This window comes from Euprymna scolopes, chromosome 17 (assembly GCF_053919585.1).
Source record: "Euprymna scolopes isolate OS-2025 chromosome 17, ASM5391958v1, whole genome shotgun sequence".
Lineage (NCBI taxonomy): Eukaryota > Metazoa > Mollusca > Cephalopoda > Sepiida > Sepiolidae > Euprymna > Euprymna scolopes.
This window is the reverse complement of record NC_136498.1, coordinates 30067961-30088210: the sequence shown is the minus strand read 5'-3', so window position 1 is coordinate 30088210 and position 20250 is coordinate 30067961. Positions and strand designations below refer to the sequence as shown.

Genomic DNA, 20250 nt, shown 5'->3' with positions numbered 1-20250 from the left:
CAATGATGGGAAAAGCATACTTTGTACAACTTATTCACTAAAGTTTGCAACTTTGATGGGTTTTTTTTGGGGAGGGGGGGGGTTTAATGAAAATTAACTTAAAATTCTATAATTTGCCCATCAAATTGAAGAACAAGTGGAACGGCACAGATATTAAAAAAAGAACAGGATGAAATTTTTTTTTTATGTCAGTAGAACTAAATATATTTGTCATTAAAATAGTTACATAATTCAAATCAACATTAAAATAAAAAGTAATTGTATAAAAATATGTGAAAAAGCCGTAACAAGGAAAATACTCACCTAGATTGGATTTACAATAACTTATAACAGCCAAATAGAAACAACATTAATATGTGGAAAAAAAAAAAGAATCTGACGTTACAATCTAGGTGAAAAGGAATACCGCATGATATGTTCACAAGGGTCTACAGTGTCGTTATTACTATACATCTGCCTTACTTAAAAATTGCTAGGTTTATTTATGGTGTCTTTTACATATTAAAAAAAAAACACCCAATACTTTTGCTGATGAGGAGACTTTGTTTAAAAAAAACTATGTCAAAATTATTGTCCGTGACTTAATGTCCGTCACAATAAAAACATTGTTTCCGAAACGATCGTACAAATTATTGACTTTGTTGTTGTTCCTTATGAAACAGTTTTAATTTTTAATTCTAATTTGAATTTTAAATTCTCAATCACATGACTAAATATATATTTATTTTGAGAATTTTTTTTGTTTTTCATTTTTTTTTTAGAGAGGAGAGACTATAGAAGCATTCAGAGGAAGTATGATTTACACAGATGATCCGAAAAAATCTAAAAAGGAACATTTTGAAAAGTTAAAAAAATTATGGACCTCATTTCCTCAGGTTGGTTGGGGTTTTTTTTTTTTTTTTTTATATTTGCTTTTAAAACTTAAAAAAAACTTTAATGAATGCCTCAACTCTTTCGTTACATTGATCCTTTTTTTATTTATTTATTGTTTTTCAATCAAATTTATTGGAAAAAAATGCCAAAGTTCAATTACTACTACTACTACTACTACTACTACTACATGGTTTGATGTCTTCTGTTCTCAGTTGCTGGAAGTTGGATACTTTCTTGTGTTATCATTGGTAGCTGCTCTCCAGGCATTATGATCATTGACCAAATGCTCTGTCATGTTTAAAACATGAAGGTCCGCCTTGATGTTGTCCAATCATTGCTTCTTTTGCTGGACATAGTATTTGCCTCTGACATCAAGGGACAACATTTTGTGTTGCTTAACGTTGTCCTCCATTCTCTTCACGTGCCAAAACAATTTCAATTTTTCCAAAATTTTTTAACAAAATAATGCAAAATTCAAACAATCTTTATTTATGAAAAATTATGTCTTAAATGTTGTCCATTTTCAGCTTCACATGTGTGCTCTTTCCAAAGCATTATTCATGACAAATTGCAGAATCTCTGGATTGCGATTTAATTTTGTTCCTGATGTGTTCCTTCAATTCTTGCAGAGTTTGGGATTTGTTAACAGACTCTTTCTTTAAGATATCCTCACAAAACTGTTTGGTGTGACTTGGGCTATCTCTTACATGAAAATGCTGTCGATAAGCTCTTTGATTCAAAACAATTGACCCTGATTTTGGCAAAACAATTTCACAACTTGCGTACGTTGTTCAATGCTATACCTATCCATAATTAATTTCCAAAATATTATCTGTAAAATATCTGAAATAGAGAAAAAAAATAATCGTTAATGGTAAAATGACTAAGATTTTCAACCGTTTAGTTACTTTTTGGACACCCTGCATATATATATATATATATATATATCTTGCCTGGTGTTAATTGTGACACCCTGCACTGAAGATTCCCGAAAGGATGAAACACTAGTGGCTGTAGGTATTTTCTTATTATAGTAAATAATTATATATAAGAACAAGTAGTTAATAAAACATGTTAAAAAAACACTTTGAAAAAGAGTTAAAAACATATTTAATTTTAAAAAGGAAGCACAAAATAAATGAATAGTCCTTAATCTGCATAGTTTCAAAGAAATACTTTCCTTCTCATCAGAGAGTAGGATTTAGCAAAATGCTGGATCGGATTTTGCTTGCAAAAGTATTGAATAAAACTACAAATAAGTCAGATCTTACTTGGTAACAAAATATATATGTGTGTGTTTGTGTGTGGTAAACAGTGTTTTCCACGTTTTGTAATTGCATTGTTTCTAATGAACATTTAAAATTTTATCTTTTTCACAGGATAGTACCGAAGTGAGGGATAATTTTTTACGTTTCTATATCCCAACTATTTACCAACAACATAACAGCAAAAGATCACAAACTCTGTTTGATCTCTTAGAAATGTTGGTTGAGAATAACATTCTCCCTTCACGGTAAGTCTTCTCTTACCTCCCAAAATGATTTTCATCTTTTAGATGTGAATTGTCCTTTTATATTTTATTTTACTTTTATTTCGTGGAATTTTACATTTTTGTTATTCAAAAACCTTGGAATTCCACCTTTACTTTCTTTCTTTCTCTTGCGTTATCTTTTATTTTTTTGCTATTTTTTTTTTTTTCTGTCTCTCTTCCCATCTTGTCTTACCTTGTATAGTTTCCCCTTCCTCTTTCTTTGAAAAAATTTTGTCCTGCTTCAAATAATTTATGGGTAAGAGAGGTAGAAGACGTTTGTTTCATCAATGAATGACTTCCTGTCTCCTTTAAAAAAAAAAAAAAAAAAAAAAATTAGTCGATACTTTCAATATTATTTTGTCTTCCTTCCTCTTTCATATATTTTTTCTTTTTACATTGCTTTTTTGCCTGCCTTTTCCTCCACTTTTAAAATAATTTTGCCACGTTTCAAATGATTCGCTGGGTAAAAGACTTGTTTTGTAAATGAAGATTTTCCTGTTAAAAACATCAGTCAATACTTTTTTTGAAAAAAAAAAAAAAAATTCAAAGGTTTATTTTAGGAGGGAGTGAATTTTAAATTAAAATAAATCAGAAAAATATTTTTATTATACCAATATATGGTTTATCTCAAAAATTAATTTTTGGCATTTACAATTTAAATATAATTTTGGGCATAGGGCCCCTGTGGCTCATGCATATATGACATAATCTGGAGGTCCAATTTTTATAACTCTATGCATTAAATTAGGCTGTATTTCAGCAATGTGTCGATCGTCTTCCAAGTGGTCTATTCTGTCTGGTTTATAAGCATAGACATGGAACTGTACATATCCCTAAAGAATATATGATGAGGTTAAATCAAACGAACGAGGTGACCAGTTGACGGGTCTATTTTGTGAAATTATTCATTCACTAAATGTTTCTTTTAATAAATTGATTGTATCGCATGTTAAGTGGCATGTGGCTCCATTCTGCTGAAACCACATGAATTGCCAAACTAAGCTGAACTCAAAATAACGTATAGTTGTCAATCTAAAGTTTACCACCTTTAAAGAAAACATCCTATAGATTAACAAGTGAGTGAGAGGTTTTGTGGCCTTCTCGTTGGGAAAATGGTCAGAATGGGTGTGACCGCCCCCCCCCCTCAAACACGTGTGCGCACACGCACCTAAAAAAACTATTAAGATTTAATGAATATCGAAGTTATCTGAATTTTCACAAGGAGCTTACACATCCTTTATTAATTAATTTGAAGACAGCCATGTTTATAGTCGGTCAAGAAGCAGATACAGTATTGTGTTCCACAGACGGATAGTTCTGGGAAAGAAACTGCCCATGAAATTCTCGTTTAGTTATAGGTGCCAGTAGGGTGTGAAGGAAGTTGTTGCAACCAGGAGAGTATTTGTTGCAAATGTTTTATAAGGAGGGACCATAGATTGGAGCTCAGCCAAGCACTTACCATAAAAGTAACAATAGAATGTTCCTTCTGTGAGAAAAAGGAAGTTGAGAAACAAAATAGCCCTTACCTACTAAATTCCATAGACGGTTTTGTACCCTGCCAAGGCAAGAAAGGGTACTCTAAGGAGCGCCACTCCAGATGTGGCAACAGTACTCCATTTTATGACACATTTGACTCTTGTACAGATTTAGGATTCCATTGGGAGTGAGATTTTTAGTATAATTGAAAGTTTATTCAGTATAAAATAAGTTATTGACTAAACTGTGAAATTTAATTTTATGAGGATTGCACTCTTTATATTGTTGGTTGTTGAAAAAAAATAATTTAAATTGATAACTTTTCATTTTCAGGCCAATATGTGAAGCGTTATTAACAAGTGAAAGTCTACACTACAAACAAAAAGAGCAATGGATTCAGAATTTTGTACTTATTAAAAAGATAATTGGTGGCGTTGATTACAAGGTAGGTATTATTTTATTGCCTCGTCTGATGAGGATCTTCACACACTTTCTGGGTACACCATCTTTCCATTTTGTTCACTGCTTTGATAATTTGTCCACTTTTTAACAAAGGAAGCTCTTCAGAAATGAGCAGAAGACTAAAGTATAACCTTTTTAACAGGTTTATTCAAAGAGCAAAAATGGTAAGGTAGAAGCCACTGAATGATTTTAGTCTGTGACGTGATTTATATACGGTATAATCACGTTGACGCATCAGTTCTTATTAGATCACTGAAGTTAAGCAACAAATGACACTGTTCCACTTGTCTACTTTCTGGACGATTACAATATGGTGGCCTTCAAATCCAATGTAAACAAGTTCTTGTTGAGCCGTTCCCTTAAATAATCCAAATTCTACCCAACTTACATCATTAACGATTACAACACTACCACCTAACATTCATTAACCCTTGTCCTCGAGTGGCCTTTAGGATTTTCCCATGTAAAAAAAAAAAAAAAAAAAAAAAAAAAAAAAAAAGTCAGTACCAAATAGGTAACCATTTTGGAAACCAGGTGCTGTATGTAGGAGGATATCAACACTTCCTTGGAAAAGCTTAAAAAAAAACCAACTTAATGTCATCTCTCCTGACAAGGATATATATGTGACTTAGGATTGCTTGTGAATTTTATACTCCCATGAAATTTCCCCCACTGGAGGAAGCTGGTTTAACCCATCTAGAGTGAGTGTTGTGTGTGTGAGAGAGGCACATTTGTTTACCTCCTAAAACTGTCATGGTGGATCTCCTTTTCCTAAAAGGTGATAATTCTTTCTTCTTCAGTCCAAGGGAAATAATTCTATTATTTTTAGGTTGTACCTAACATTCTACATCTGGGGTAGGTGCTGCTCAGAGCACTTTTTCTGGTCTTGACAGAATTAGAAATTGACTTTACAATCTAGTGGAGATGATCTTTTCTCTTCTCTGCAGTACCTTTCTAGCAAAAGAAACTTTGCTGGTTTTTACTCTTATCATTATTTCCATGGAAAATGTTCGACTGAGCTTTAATCTTTTGTTCCTCTTTTTAAAACTTTCATAGCTAGAATTTGTCCGTGCAAGTTCATATTTTGCTTCTCAAGAAAAAATAAAAATAAAGAAAAATCTTTATGATGTACGTATCTGTGACAGAAAATATCATACACTAAAAACCATGTAAACTGTTACAGTAGTTTGATTTTTTTTTTTTATAAATAAAATCATCTTTTCCTGGGTTCTATGGAGATTACAATTTGATGCTTGGATAAAAAAAAAAAATCTTAAAAAGTGAGCATTCAAAAAGTTATTTTTATTCTGATTTTTTTGTAATCAAGAATTTATTTTTCTGCATAGTCAGCACCATTCTCAATGCACTTTTGCCACGAATTCAATGATGTACCTGCTTCTGATGCATGTCTGTGACAGGTTGCTTTCTTATTGTCTCACACTATCATCAATATCTGCAACAGAGGGATGTCGAATTCTGGGGGGAATCTGTCAGATTGATACTTCTTTTCATTTCACTAAGTATGAATATTCAAAGTCGGGTCATTATCACTTCTTGTTTTGATATCTTTTTATTGGTATCACTTAACACATTTTAAGAATATCCGCTTTTGTTAATCTGATATATCATAATTAATGTAATTCATCCAGCATTGCCTGTATTAGAGATATATTGCGGGTCAAAAATAATTTATAAAAATATGCTTATGTTTACAATTTTTGCTTCAAAAAATAAAAAGTAACATTTGCAATATGAGATCAAGTAATTAAAAAAAAGACTTGTGTTAGCACAGTAGTATTTTTTTTTTTTTTTTTTTTTTTTTAAAGAATTAAAAGAAACAAAAAAGATACTGTATTTCAAATTAGTTTTTTATTTTAAATCTTAAAAATAGCAATAAATTTTTTTTTTAAATACATTCTTCATTGAGGTATTCTTTGTTTTAATTTTATTCTTGTTTTCTGAAATGAAAATTTATTTTTCATAAATCTAAGTGCTTACTTAGAATTACACTTAGTTAAAAAAAAATACAGAAAAACCTTTGATATACATACTCGTCACAGAATGAAGATGTCATATTCCAAAAATCACATAAATTAAGTAGTTTTTTTTAAATTTTATTTATTTTATTTAAAATCAAATTTTATGAGGAGTCAGCTGGGAGCGACCATATTGTTTATGTTTTAAATTTTGCCAAAATTACAGACCAACAATTTAATTTGACTACAAAGATTTTATTTGTATACAACGTAAAACGTTTTAATTGCTAAAATTTAATAAAATTTGATTTTCTTAATTAAAAAAAAAATTACTTGATCAAATTACGTGATTTTTGGAATATGATGTCTTCGTTCCATGACAAGTGTGTACATCATAAAGCTTTTTTCTGTAATTTTAAATAAACACCAAAATTAACTTTTTTCTTTTTTTTTCTTTTTTTTTTTTTCTTACATTCTAATTTGTTTAACTATAAACCTGTAATATTTTTTCCTGATGACACCAAATGGAATCAAATGAAAATTGCAATGATGTCTTTAGATTCTGTGAAAAAAAGTAACCTCTATTGCAACTTATTTGAATGTTCTGTGAACCTGTTGATTTCTATAATGCAAAAACATTGATTTATCTATATTGATTTGTAAAATACTTGTTTTTTTTTTTCATTTATTTATCAGGGTTGTCGAGATTTGCTCAGAGTCATCTTAGAAAAATGTCAGACAGTTCCGTCATGTGAAAATGTCTCTTGTGCTCCTCAGGTTGATTGTGCCGTTGAGGTAAATTAATTTGATGTTTTTTCTTATTTTGGTATTTTATTCATGTATCTTTTGACAGATTCTAGCTTTTCTGCAATGTTTTTAATTTACTTTTTTTTTTTTTTAAACCTAATAAATATGTTGCCCGGATGACAAGTTTGGAAAGAATATTATTAAAATCTGAAGATTAAATCTAACTATAATCTCAATTACAATAATGGTAAAGTATCTGTACCATGTTGGGTTTGCATAGGCATTCACCAAAAATTACACAAATTTTAAATATGCTATATCCCTTGTTTCCTGAGACAATATATTTGTACTTTTTAATAACAAAATTAAAAAAAAAAAAAGGTTATAGTCAGTTAACATACTTCCTAACTTCCGGCATGATTGCTACATGAAGCGGTAACAAGACAAATCAGTTCCTTCACTTTTATTGTTCTTCAGTATTTCTATTGTAAAGCAATTTATTGAAATAAAATAGAAGAAAAGGACATTATTGAAAAAAATATACAATAAAATTTAACAGAATTATACATATGAAAATAACAAGTCTTTATTTGCACTCCTAATAAAAAAAATTTTTTTAAATTTATTTAATTGAAATTTTATAAGAAATGTTTATGAAATGATAAAAATAGACTTTTTTTTTTAAATTTTAAAAATAAGTTTATTTGAATTCATATAATCTATATAATACTAAAAGTCTATGGATCTTGTATGTTTGCAATCAGATTTCCGGTTTTCAACATCCGGTTGCGCATGCGTAAATAGCAACGTCTTCAATCCGTTATTCCAATTCCGGAATTTTTATATCGCTTTTAATACAAACAATTTCATTTAATTTGATCAAATAGTTTTTTGTTTTTTTTTAACGGCTAAAAACATTCAACTTCGTAAAGTCTGTCGCAGTTTCAAAAAAACTTCTCCCTTTTAAAAAACAACACTCATTATTAATAGAAACAGCGGCGGTGAAAGAAAACACCTCTCACTTTCCCTCTAATAGATTTCAACACTCCTACTCCCTCTGTTTTCGTTACGTACGCGAGAAATCTTTAATTCATGTCATTATAAATAAATAATTTTATAAAATCAACCGTAGTTTGTTTTTTTTTAACGGCTAAAAACATTCGGTTATCTTTCAGATGCAAGGTTCATTGTTTACTTGCGGTTTTAACGATGTAAGATTCCGTTGTACGGAAGACCAAATCGGCCAAAATGTCTATGATGTTTTTATTGGCGCTTTTCTTCGTATTTTTAATAACATTTTTTTGCACCATTTACAAGTTCTTTTTACAAATAATTTTTTTAATACTGTAATAGTAAAATAAAGATACATTTATTAATTATACGGAAAAAGTATCTCGTAATGTTTTCACACGAGATTTTTTTCCTGTTGATTTCTCTTTTTTTTTTTTAATATTAAAATTGATTTAAAGTGATTTTCAAGCCTTTAACATGACGGAGTTTATAATGAAAACCAAATTACCGTTAAAATTAAAATAATCTTTATTAGAAATTTGTAACAAAATAACAAAATTATAAAACTATTAGATTAAAATTGAGAACTTTTAATTAAACGTGAACATTTTATAATGAGTGTTTTCATGAAATGTATTTTTAATAATAAAAAAAGTGAACTTTTTTTACTTAAACTTCATAAAAAAAACGTATCCAATATAGAATTTTACTAAAATAATTTTACTATTACAGTATTAAAAAAATTATTTGTAAAAAAAAACTTGTAAATGGTGCAAAAAAATGTTATTAAAAAATACGAAGAAAAGCGCCAATAAAAACATTGTAGACGTATATTATCATTTAAACAGTATATCAATTTAAATATTTAAATTCAGTAAATAAATTTAAATATTTAAATTATGGCCGAATTGGTCTTCTGTACAACGGAATCTTACATCGTTACAATCGCAAGTAAACAAGGAACCTTGCATCTGAAAGATAACCAAACATTCAACTTCGTAAAGTCTGTCGCAGTTTCAAAAAAACTTCTCCCTTTTAAAAAACAACACTCATTATTAATAGAAACAGCGGCGGTGAAAGAAAACACCTCTCACTTTCACTCTCATAGATTTCAACACTCCTACTCCCTCTGTTTTCGTTACGTACGCGAGAAATAGTTACGTGTATGTGTGAGAGAGAGAAAAAGGGAACGATGTAAAACTGGATAGTTAAGCGAAAGGAAAACATAAAAGTTTTTTTAAAACACTCAAATTGTACAAAAAATGTTGTAAATAGAAAAGTATTGTCTTAGTTTTAGTGACCTTATTATTAGCATATGAATACAATATTTATTTTCTGTACAATAAGTGCTTAAGCACCCGTGCTTTTCAGCGATACATATTCAATAAAATAAATTGATTAATATAATTAATCTGGATATAAGAGAGTTAGAACCTGATAAGAAGTCTCAATTAAGCAAAAGGATAACAAAAGTTTTCTTTAAAAAAAATTAATTGTACAAAAAATGTAAATAGAAAAGAATTGTCTTAATTTTATTGACCTTATTATTAACATACAAATTAAATATTTTACACAATGGGTACTGAATGTTTGCTTAAATTAAATGAAAAAAGTTACATTTTATTTTCATTTTCTATTTAAAAAGCCATTATTGACATGTGGAGAGTGTTTTTTTTATTATTCTGTACTTTCAACTCACAATTTCATTTAAAAGATGATATATCAAAATTTGAATTTAACTATAATAAGGATTATGATACCTGTTCAGTGCATATTTACCTATAAGTATGACCAACCACTTATAATTCAGTAACTGTAATTTAAAAAAAAATAACAATTATAATAAACAGAACGACTCATAGAAATCTATCTATATTCTTTTTTCATTTTAATATACTTTCATAGAAATGCTTCTGTTATGTAAAAAAAAACTATTTTCTTTATGCCACAAGTGTCACGCTCATACATGAATTCCATAGCTAATATAACGTACTGACCCAACGGGTCACGGGTGGTCTAGTAAAGTATAAAAATAAATTTATTAAAATCCAAATCACAAATACATTTATTGAAATCAAAATAACAAAATTTCAAACATTATAAACAAAATGTATCCAATACATAACACTCCCAAAATAGTTTTAAAAGATTTAAAAAAGTGTTTTCAATAATTAAAAAAAAGTAAAACTAATTTCAATAATACTTAATTAAAATAAGACCAAAAAACTTTGCAATAATTATTAAATATAAAAGAACAATTGGAAAAAAAAAAAAAAAAAAAAGTACATGCATAGGGGAGATATAGGCATGAGAGAAAAAAAAGCAAAAGAACTGATTTACCTTGTCATCACTTTCAGTAGCAGCTATGCCAGAAGTTAGGAAGTACGTTAGCTGATTATAACCTAAATAAGTTTTTATTTTATTTGTAATTTTATAAGAAATATGTTTATGAAATTATAAAAATAAGTTTGTTTCGTATTTAAAAAATAAACGTTTTTTATTTGAATTTATATAATAAGTATAAAAATAAAATTATTGAAATCAAAAGACCAAAATTTTAAACATTTATAAAAAAAAAAAACATATCCAATACATATTCTTAAAATAGTTGGCTTTGATTCGCCGCCATAGGAATTCTTGCAGATGACTATTGAAAAAGATCTGTATAAATTTTAATTTTTATTGTATACTTTTCAATAATGTCCTTTGTCTTCTATTTTATTTCAAGTCAAATTTAAACAGTCGATTGCGTCATCCACCTGAAAATTAAACTAAGATGCTTGATATTACAGACTATTGTTCTTATCTCTAGTATTATTTGTGCTACGTTTCACTCACTGTCCTTTGACCATATTCAAACATTTTGATTGTTATTTGGAAAAGAAGAGATATAGATATTTTCGTATTCTTTGAGTTAGTTTCTATTTTATGATGATGGTTTTGAATTTGAAAAACATTGGTTGATAAAGAGAAGGCAAAAATATCTATAGAGTTAGTAACGTTTTTCTTTTCTTTTCCAAACAACAGCCAACATGTCTGAAGAGAGTCGAAGGCCAATCTGACCGAAACGTTGCACAAATATCACCCGAGATGAGAACAATAATCTGATCAGTACAAGTAATATAAACAATCCTCTAAAAAATTCAGAACTTTAACGTGCTTAATGTTATGAAATTAATTTTCAACAAGTTTAAAAGTAAAATTAGTTCAAATCACTAAAATAAAAAAAATAAAATTTCTGTAATGATAATGGTTACTAACAGGAAAACCTAATGTCGGTCTAAATTTAATAAGAAGCAATATCTGTTCACTATGCTCATAACATATTACGTTCTTTGGTACTTATGCATTTATGTTACTGCGCTGAAATAACGTTATTTAGAAAACCATTTTTAACATTAGGTGGGGAGGGTAGGGTGTTTCCTAAGTATTCTTTACTTTCACCTTACAATTTAATAAACAAAAATGTAACAATTGAATTAAACTTGAAAATACAAATAAAAAAAATAGTGTAGGTAACATAGATGCATAAGTACCTTTTTTTTTTTTTTTTTTTAAACCTTCCTTCCTGTTTTACCCTCGAATAATCTGAAGAATAAAACACTACTCCTTGAACTAAAAAAAAAAAAAAAATCAAATATGTACTTACTAATAATGAGTTTAATAATTATAAACTAACAAATAAAATAAATGCTTCAGAACTTTAAAAAATGCTACCACAAATAGTAATATCATTCTGCATATCACATCTCGAATTCTATTAATATACTAGCAGGCCGCCCGCCCAGTGTTGCCTGTAAGATATGCTTAAATACTAGTGCAACGTGAACCGACATCTTGCTGCCCAACTTCCTACACAGTACCCCTGATGCTTATGTCCCCGATAGTAGCCCCTACAACAAAGTGGCAATGTGCCTTGTTTGGGGTGAAAATGTAATTAAAAGAAAATTGTAAAATTCATGCAGATTATGTATTTATTATAGAAACAATTCTCTATTAATTATTATATTGAACCTAATATATAGCAGTGAGAGCCAAACTAAAAATATATATACAATGGCGCCAAAAAGAAAGTCTGCATTGTCAATTTTTCAAAAACCGCAAATTTAAGCTAAATTGAATGTAATTGTTTGAACAACCTAAAACTCATTTGATTTGCCTTTTATTCCTCCATAATTTTACCTGTTCATATTTGACTTTTAATTGAAGTATCCTAGTGTCTATGTCAATTTTAAAAATTAGCTTCAAATCGAGAATGCAAAAAGAAACTCTGCGCAATGTAAAATTGTTATTTAAATGTAACTTTAGAACATTAATGAAACACAAATATGACAGGAACGCAATAAGTTCGTTAATATTTAGAAGCATAGCCCGTCTGCAATTTGACAGCCTGCAATCTTTTGGGCATTTCTTGAATTAATCTGCAGCAATACTCTCATAAAAGGGCATCCCACTTCTCTTTAATTTTTGTCCAAAGATCTTCCAGATTTGAAATTTTATCATTGCATAGCTGTTGCTTGATGTAATGCTATTTGTTTCCGATAGGATTGAAGTCTGGAGACTGTGCAGGCCAATCCAAACACGAAATATCCTACCCTTCAAGGAACCTCTTGACATTGCCAGCTGTCTGAATAGGAGTATTATCCTGCATGAATATGAGATTATCATCCAAATTACGACCAAAGTAGGGTAGAAAATTCTCAGTCAACATATTAATGTACTTGGTTGAATTAATTTGACTTTGCAAGCGAACTATAGGCCCTTGACTAATAATGTCCCACAACAAAATTGAACCCCCACCACCTTACAGCATTGAAACTGTGCACTTAGGATTAAATTCTTCCTCTTTCCTTTGACGGACGTACTGCTCACCATCACTGCCTAGTCTATTGAACTTGATGAAGTCCAGACGGCGCTTTTACAGAAATCATTGGCTTGCGTCTTGCAACACAGCCGCACAAATTAAATTCCTTTAATCTGTTCTTAACTGTTGAAAGAGAGCACTTTTTAACCAGATTACACTGTTGTTGAATACATCATGAAAAATTTTTTTAAGATCTAAAGATACTTGAAGTCATCTATATTAAAACCCAAAAACCTGGAACAAACCATGTCGCATTTCAAACAAACAAACCCAAACATTTTAAAAAGCCTCTCATAACCCCCCACCCCATCTCTTATGCGACCCGATTACTGACCTCAGAATTCTGGTTACCAGTGGCATAAAAACACCCTAACGCCAAGCAGCCTATGAATACTGACCATTGCTGGTACTACTTTCTTCCTCGCCAGTATTTCACAGTATATCATTCAACTTCTATCTGAAGATGCCTTTAGAATGGGGCGAAAACGTTCATAATACATATGGAACATAATATTTTTAATTTTCACACAAGAAAGATGAAACCAATTTTAATTTTTTTTTTTTTTTTTTTTTTTTTTTTATTAAAGGTTGTTACAGCAATTATTGACCGTAATTCCTGTTTGCTTCCAAGCTATTTAGCTGTTTTTGAAATCACCAAACTCTGCCCTGATGATAAAAAATGGCCACATTGGGTAAGTATCTGTTTTTTTTAACTTTTTATAAAGATAACATGATGCTTTCTAGAAGGTTTATTAAAAAATTATTGTAGAATAACACAAGCTATATCTTATGACGAATATAATAGATTATGCCACTCCTACTTGGAAACTGTGTGTATGGTAATAGGTAAAGTTCTATGTTACTGCCTCAGTTCTAGTAATTATATATTACTGAAAACCTAGTTTTGTATGGACTAGTATCAAATCTGTACAAAAGTTTTAACTGATTTAAAAAAAAAAATTTTTTATTACATTTTCACCTCAAACAAGGAACAGTGTCTCTTTGAGGTAGGGGGCTACTATCAGGGAAATAAGTTGAAGGGATATTATGTAAAAAGTTAAGCAGCAAGATGTCTGTTCGCATTATACTTCTGCGTGTCAGTACAATTGGAAGCAGGAACCCGGAAGGGAATTCTAAAATCTAGCAGTTCTGGGAAAGAAACTATTCGAGTAGAAGGCTTTCTTACATCTAGGATCTCTACTGTGTAGGGGTGGGACTTTACTGCTTGTCAGGTTTGTTGAGGGTATTTACATTGAGGGGGTACAAGGGTTTGTAGTTCGGCAGAGCATCCACTATTGAAATACTTGTAAAACAGGTAGAGAAATATAATATTTCGTTGGTGAGACAGAGGTTGAAGCTTAGATGACAGTTCAGGACCTATCAGGTTGGCGACTCTTTTGAACTCTGTCAAGAAAGGAGAGACTAGTAGAAGATGCACCAGCCTAAATGTGATAACAATACTCCATACATGGGCGAATGATGGCCTTGTAGAGGTACAGGATACTTTCAAGTGTAAGCAATTTTCTAGCACGGTAGAGAGAGCCCACCTTCTTTGCAGCAGCCTTGGTAATGCTCTCAATCTATCTGTTCCAACTCGTGTTCCTTGTGAACGTTAAGCTGAGGAATTCGGACAAAGCCTTAGATATATCTAGGGCTACTGCCCTCCCCTGCCTTATCCAGTGCATGGTATATACGTTCAGAGATTACAGTTAGGATATCTGCAGTAGTAATTTTGGAAATGAAAAAGTTTCTGAAAATTTTTATTTATAACAATGACTTTTGCTCTCTATAACCCGATTCCATCTGTCAACGAGCTTATAAATGCCAACTGTTGGGGTGGACACCTTCTTGTTGTGTTTGTGTTGATGGCTGCTTTCCAGGTATTGATTATTGACCAGATCCCTGTGATGTTTAGAGTGTGGAGGTCAGCCTTGATGTTTTCCAGCTTCTTTAACCAGCCACAATATTTGTGTCTGACAGCAAAGGACAGCATCCATTCTCTTCACATGCCAAAACCGTCTCGATCCTCTGCACCTCAGGATAATTTCCAAAGAGGATGCCTTGATGTTCTCTCAGATTGGTCATGTGCCTCTTATCCATAATTTTTGAAGAGCAGATCCATCTGACCATACTGTTTAAGTATATGCGATATCAATTGTAAAATTAACTAATTTGCATGTTAGTTTTGAAAAATGACATTTTATTAATTAACTTTTATTTGTTGTTTTTTAAATGCAATGTTTGTTTTGATTTTAATATATTAAATAGTTGTTTTGTAATATCGTTTTATTTCCCAGACAAATATTCAGCATTTGTTGAAATGTTTCTTTAAGATTTGATTTTCAACAAGTGATGTATTTCTAAATTGCAAGTCAAAAGACAAAAAAAATGCTCTATAAAAAGTTATAGTTCAAACCTACTAGATATGAATAAGCCAGACCAATACCCTGCCTGATGATGATGATTGAGTTACAAAAAAAAAAGACACACTGAGCTTATGACGTTTTGATAGAAATATACAATAGATTTTCTGAAAAACTGAAAAGATCCAAAAACAACTAATCAGATAAACATAAATAGAAAAAAGGTTGGCTTTTTCTTTCTTAGCCTAATAATATACGTGTTTCATGTTCGTATTTATAAGTCTGCACCGCTTTTGAAAAGATGGGATTGCCCAATTGTCGAAAATGCAATGCAAAAGAAGTAATTTAAAAAAACTTATCTGATATGTTGAACATGAAATACAAACTAAAATACATTTTCTTGGCTTTTGATCTAGAATCAAAATGTATCTGTTCTGTCCAAAGATGGTACAATAATATTGTAAGCTTTGCATTAGCATTAAACGTTTAAAGAATAAAAACATGTCCAAACTTCTATCTGTAACTCTGCTATCAGCATAGCACAAGAAGAGCAGTTGTTAATTGAAGATGTGGCTTGCAACCATTAAAGCTTAGAAGCTATGAGTGGTGCTCACATCTTTTATGAATGATGATTGAATCACGAATAGCTGATATATGCTAACAAGTCAGCAACAGACAGAACTGGATGGGCTGCCTTGACTTTTGATGCGGCAAATTCACTTGCAGCTGGTTTCACCCACTCCAGGGTGAATGCCATCACAAATACAAGTAGAATCAAAATGTAGTATCTCTTCTGTCCAAAGATGGTACAATAATATCGCGAGATTTGTAAATGAAAATATGTCACAAACTTGTATTAGTTTATGAAATATACCCCCATGACAAGATATATTCTAAATATTATTTATGCTTTAGTATCTGTTATAGTTACACTCCTCAACAGAATAGAATTAGGATTAGATTGAGAGATGTGGTTACCCACTCATTATGAGTGAAAAACAGACAGGTGGGAGCAAGTAGGAGCATGGGGTTTAAATTTAAGATTAGTATCAACTAAATTTAAATAAGAAATCAATATGGATTCTTAAATACATTACAATAAGAATAGTAGTAGTAGTAGTAGTATGGTTTGGATCTCTATTACCACTATTTTTTAACCAGTCTAAGAAATTGTCGTCGAATATATCAGCTGTCGCATAGCCTCCTTCCAGTCGGGTGACTAAACAGTGTGGGATCAGGTGGTCTATGTCCTGGAGGGGGGCGGGTCTTCCTTGCACTGTAGGCAGATTGGGGAGTCTATTTGTCTCCACTTGTGTTTGTTTACTGCAGTCTTGCAGTGTCTTTTTATTTGGATTCTTCAAACTACATGTCATTTTCACAACGTTTCGGTTGATGTAACCGCCGACCTTCAAGTGTATCTTGTCGAACTCGGAGAATGTAATGAAAGATACAACTGTATAATTCATTGAATTGCAAAATGTAAGTCACTTTTATTAATTTTTATTCTGGATATATTTTTTTTTCTTTCTTTTAGAAACTTGGAGAGGTTTTGGCAGAATTTATCCAAAGTTTTCGATTGACAGCTCATATGGTTTCTATTGCAGGTATTTATCATGACGTCAGCATCTCATTTTTTGTTTTATTTATTTACAAATAGAAAAGAATTTTTTATATTTTTCCTTTTGGTTAGAATTATAAGAGTTGCAGTTGAAGGTTTATAGGAGAAATCGACATTTAAAAAGGAATCTGAGTGGGATATTTTCAAATTGTAGGAGTCTTTGTTGGGCCTTATACCTCCCAAACCAACATTACTGAGTCTATCTATCTGGCATCAATTAATTGATGCCCAGCAGATACTTTTGAGGATTGGTAAAATTGCAGTAAAATTTTCTGCTATATACATTTTATATTGATATAGTTTATATTGTATAATTTATCAAATAAGATATTTGACGCTTTATTAATCGTCTTCATTTGGTTATATTTATCTTGTTATTAATCCTGGCAAAATATTTGAATATTTATAAGAAACTGTTGTTTGCAGCAGAATCTATCAAATGTAATTTTGACAAACAAAGGGTTGATGTGCCATAAAATAAAACAAAAAAAACGAATATTTTGAATATGTTAAGAATTATAAAGCACAAAATCTTAATTGCTTATCATTCTTTAATTTTTATTTTTTGTTGACGAGAATGACTGGATTCAACATTAAATGACCCGAAAAAAAAGGGTTGTTATTCTCTAAAACAAAACAAACAAGATATGCATCAAAATATAATAGCTTCATCTGTGACCCATCTCTCTACAAAATTCTGTGATAGTCCAAAGAATTTTTACTTAATTCTAATGAACTAATGCCGCTGAAAAAAAACTGCTATTAAGAACAGAAAAATGTGTTAAAAATGTGCAAACCAAGACAAATTCATGATTTTGGGTAGTTGAAACTTATATATATATATATATATGCCAGTAGCATTCATCCTAAGTAAGTTTAACTGGTTTCCTCCAAAGGTGGAAGTGTCAAGGGAATATTAATTCATGAGCAGTCACCAGTTGCATGTATATCCCAATGAAAGGATACGACTACGTTAGGTTTTTGTAGTTCTTGCAAGGTGTCAACATTCTCTTACATACTGTGCTTGGGATTCCCAAATGGTCTCCCATCTGATATTGACCAGGCTTAATGTTGCTTAACTTCAGTGATCTAATGAGAACCTGTGTCAACATGATTATGCAATATTGGTGAAGCTAATGTGTGGGTGTAATATATATATATATATATATACATATATATATATATATATATATATATATATATATAATGATTCCAAAACAAGATATATTTAATTCACACTCATAGTATTTTCTCCACGTTTTTATGTAGTATGTCTTACACGTGTTTTGTTGAATAGCAGAAGTGTACCAAAAAATTAATCAAACAGATGAGTGTTCCTTGGAAAAAGTTTTTTTTTCACTTGGAATAAAAAAAAAATATTGTGAAGAAAAAATGTTGATAAATGGAAATGTTTAAAGTTTGCAAAATCATAAGATTAAAAGAAAACTCTTACTTATTGTAGTGTTTATAGGCACCTTTCCGAAAAAAAAAACAAAAAAACTTCAGAGCCAATGAGGAGACATTTTTCAACTTTTTGCATTCTCTCTCTCTCTCTCTCTCTCTCTCTCTCTCTCTCTCTCTCTCTCTCTCTTTCTCTCTTTCTCTCTCTCTCTTTCTCTCTCTCTCTCTCTCTTTCTCTCTCTCTCTCTTTCTCTCTCTCTCTCTCTCTTTCTCTCTCTCTCTCTTTCTCTCTCTCTCTCTTTCTCTCTCTCTCTCTTTCTCTCTCTCTCTCTCTCTCTTTCTCTCTCTCTCTCTCTTTCTCTCTCTCTCTTTCTCTCTCTCTCTCTTTCTCTCTCTCTCTCTTTCTCTCTCTCTCTCTTTCTCTCTCTCTCTCTCTTTCTCTCTCTCTCTCTTTCTCTCTCTCTCTCTTTCTCTCTCTCTCTCTCTCTCTCTCTCTTTCTCTCTCTCTCTCTCTCTCTCTCTCTTTCTCTCTCTCTCTCTCTCTCTCTCTTTCTCTCTCTCTCTCTCTCTCTCTCTCTCTCTCTCTCTCTCTCTCTCTCTTTATATAATATAATAGCAGAGAGAAATGTATGGTTTGTATTACTGTACACATAGATTCGAAAAGTTGTCAAAAAACAAATATATAACAAATAAATGTTATCAAAGGCAAGATAAGTTACTTTTCTACAAAACTGGATATGTTTTTAGTGTTTTTATTCAATGTAACATGTTTATTCAGCTCGAAAACCATACAGTGTTTACCGATGTATTGGAAAATTCAAGATGGTGTCTCTCTCTTTAACACGGTAAGTTTCGGAAAAGATGTTATGAATAAAAAAACTAGATAAAATACTGTTAAAACTCGCTCAATATGTTACCGTGACATAGGTTGACATATTCGGCGGGGTTTTAACCGTATTTTGTCTAGTTTTTTTATTTATAACACCTTTTCCCAAACTTACAGTGTTAAAGAGGGAGTGAGGCGCCATCGTGAATTTTCCAATACATCGGTAAACACTATGTTTTTCGAGCTGAATAAACATGTTACCTTGAATAAAAACCTGAAAAATATATCCAGTTAGGTAGAAAAGTAACTTATCTTGCCTTTGATAACATTTATTTGTTTTTTGACAACTTTTTCGAATCTGTGTGTACAGTAATACAAACCCGAAATCTAACCTTTTCCGTTTTCATGCTGTCTACAAATGTACAGATCGGATTCACCATTGTATTTATTCATTATTATCATTTCTTCTGTACTCCCACAGATTCCACGACTGTAATTCTTAAGTTTTCAATTTTATACCATTTCACAAAAGTTCTTTTTTTTTTTTTTACACTACTGAACTATTTACTTTTTTTTTTAACGAGAAAAATATAAATTTTCTAAACTCCATGGATTAAGGAATATCCTTTATTCATTGTCGGAACATTTGATGATGCAATAAATAATTTAAATTTGTTGTCTGTCATCAATTTTATATATAGTGTTTTATGTTTTACAATAGACAACAAATGAAAAAGTGGTCAAGAAACAGCTACATAATAAATAAATGTTACCAAAGGCAAGATAAATTACTTTTTTACCTACCTGGATATATTTTTAATGTTTTGACTTGCTTTTAAAGTGTTTAATAAGTTTGAAATTTAAGTATTGCTGGGTGCTTAAGTTAAATGGAAACAAAGATGACATGATGCTCTTGTTTTTGGAGTCCTGAGAATAGCTCAAAACCTCAAAAATAATAGCAGAAATCCACCAAATAAATATCACTGTGACATTTATTGTGTTGATTTCTATCAGTATTTTTTATCTATTTTCGAGGTTTTAGTAATTCTTAGGACTCCAACAGCAAGACCATCATGTCGCCATCTTTGTTTTTGTTTTCACT

At 30.7% G+C, this 20250-nt stretch overlaps 1 protein-coding gene across 3 annotated transcripts in view; it reads left to right on the top strand.

Moving 5' to 3' along the window:
• LOC145296725 (mediator of RNA polymerase II transcription subunit 23-like) overlaps window positions 1-20250 on the top strand; it is a 171730-nt gene that overhangs the window by 11956 nt on the left and 139524 nt on the right. For all 3 annotated transcript variants that reach the window (XM_080142729.1, XM_080142727.1, XM_080142730.1), the window contains exons 2-7: window positions 762-875; window positions 2253-2386; window positions 4214-4325; window positions 7015-7113; window positions 13528-13632; window positions 16838-16907. In XM_080142729.1, the coding sequence (XP_079998855.1) occupies window positions 762-875; window positions 2253-2386; window positions 4214-4325; window positions 7015-7113; window positions 13528-13632; window positions 16838-16907 (634 nt within the window). The remainder of the gene's footprint in view (window positions 1-761; window positions 876-2252; window positions 2387-4213; window positions 4326-7014; window positions 7114-13527; window positions 13633-16837; window positions 16908-20250) is intronic.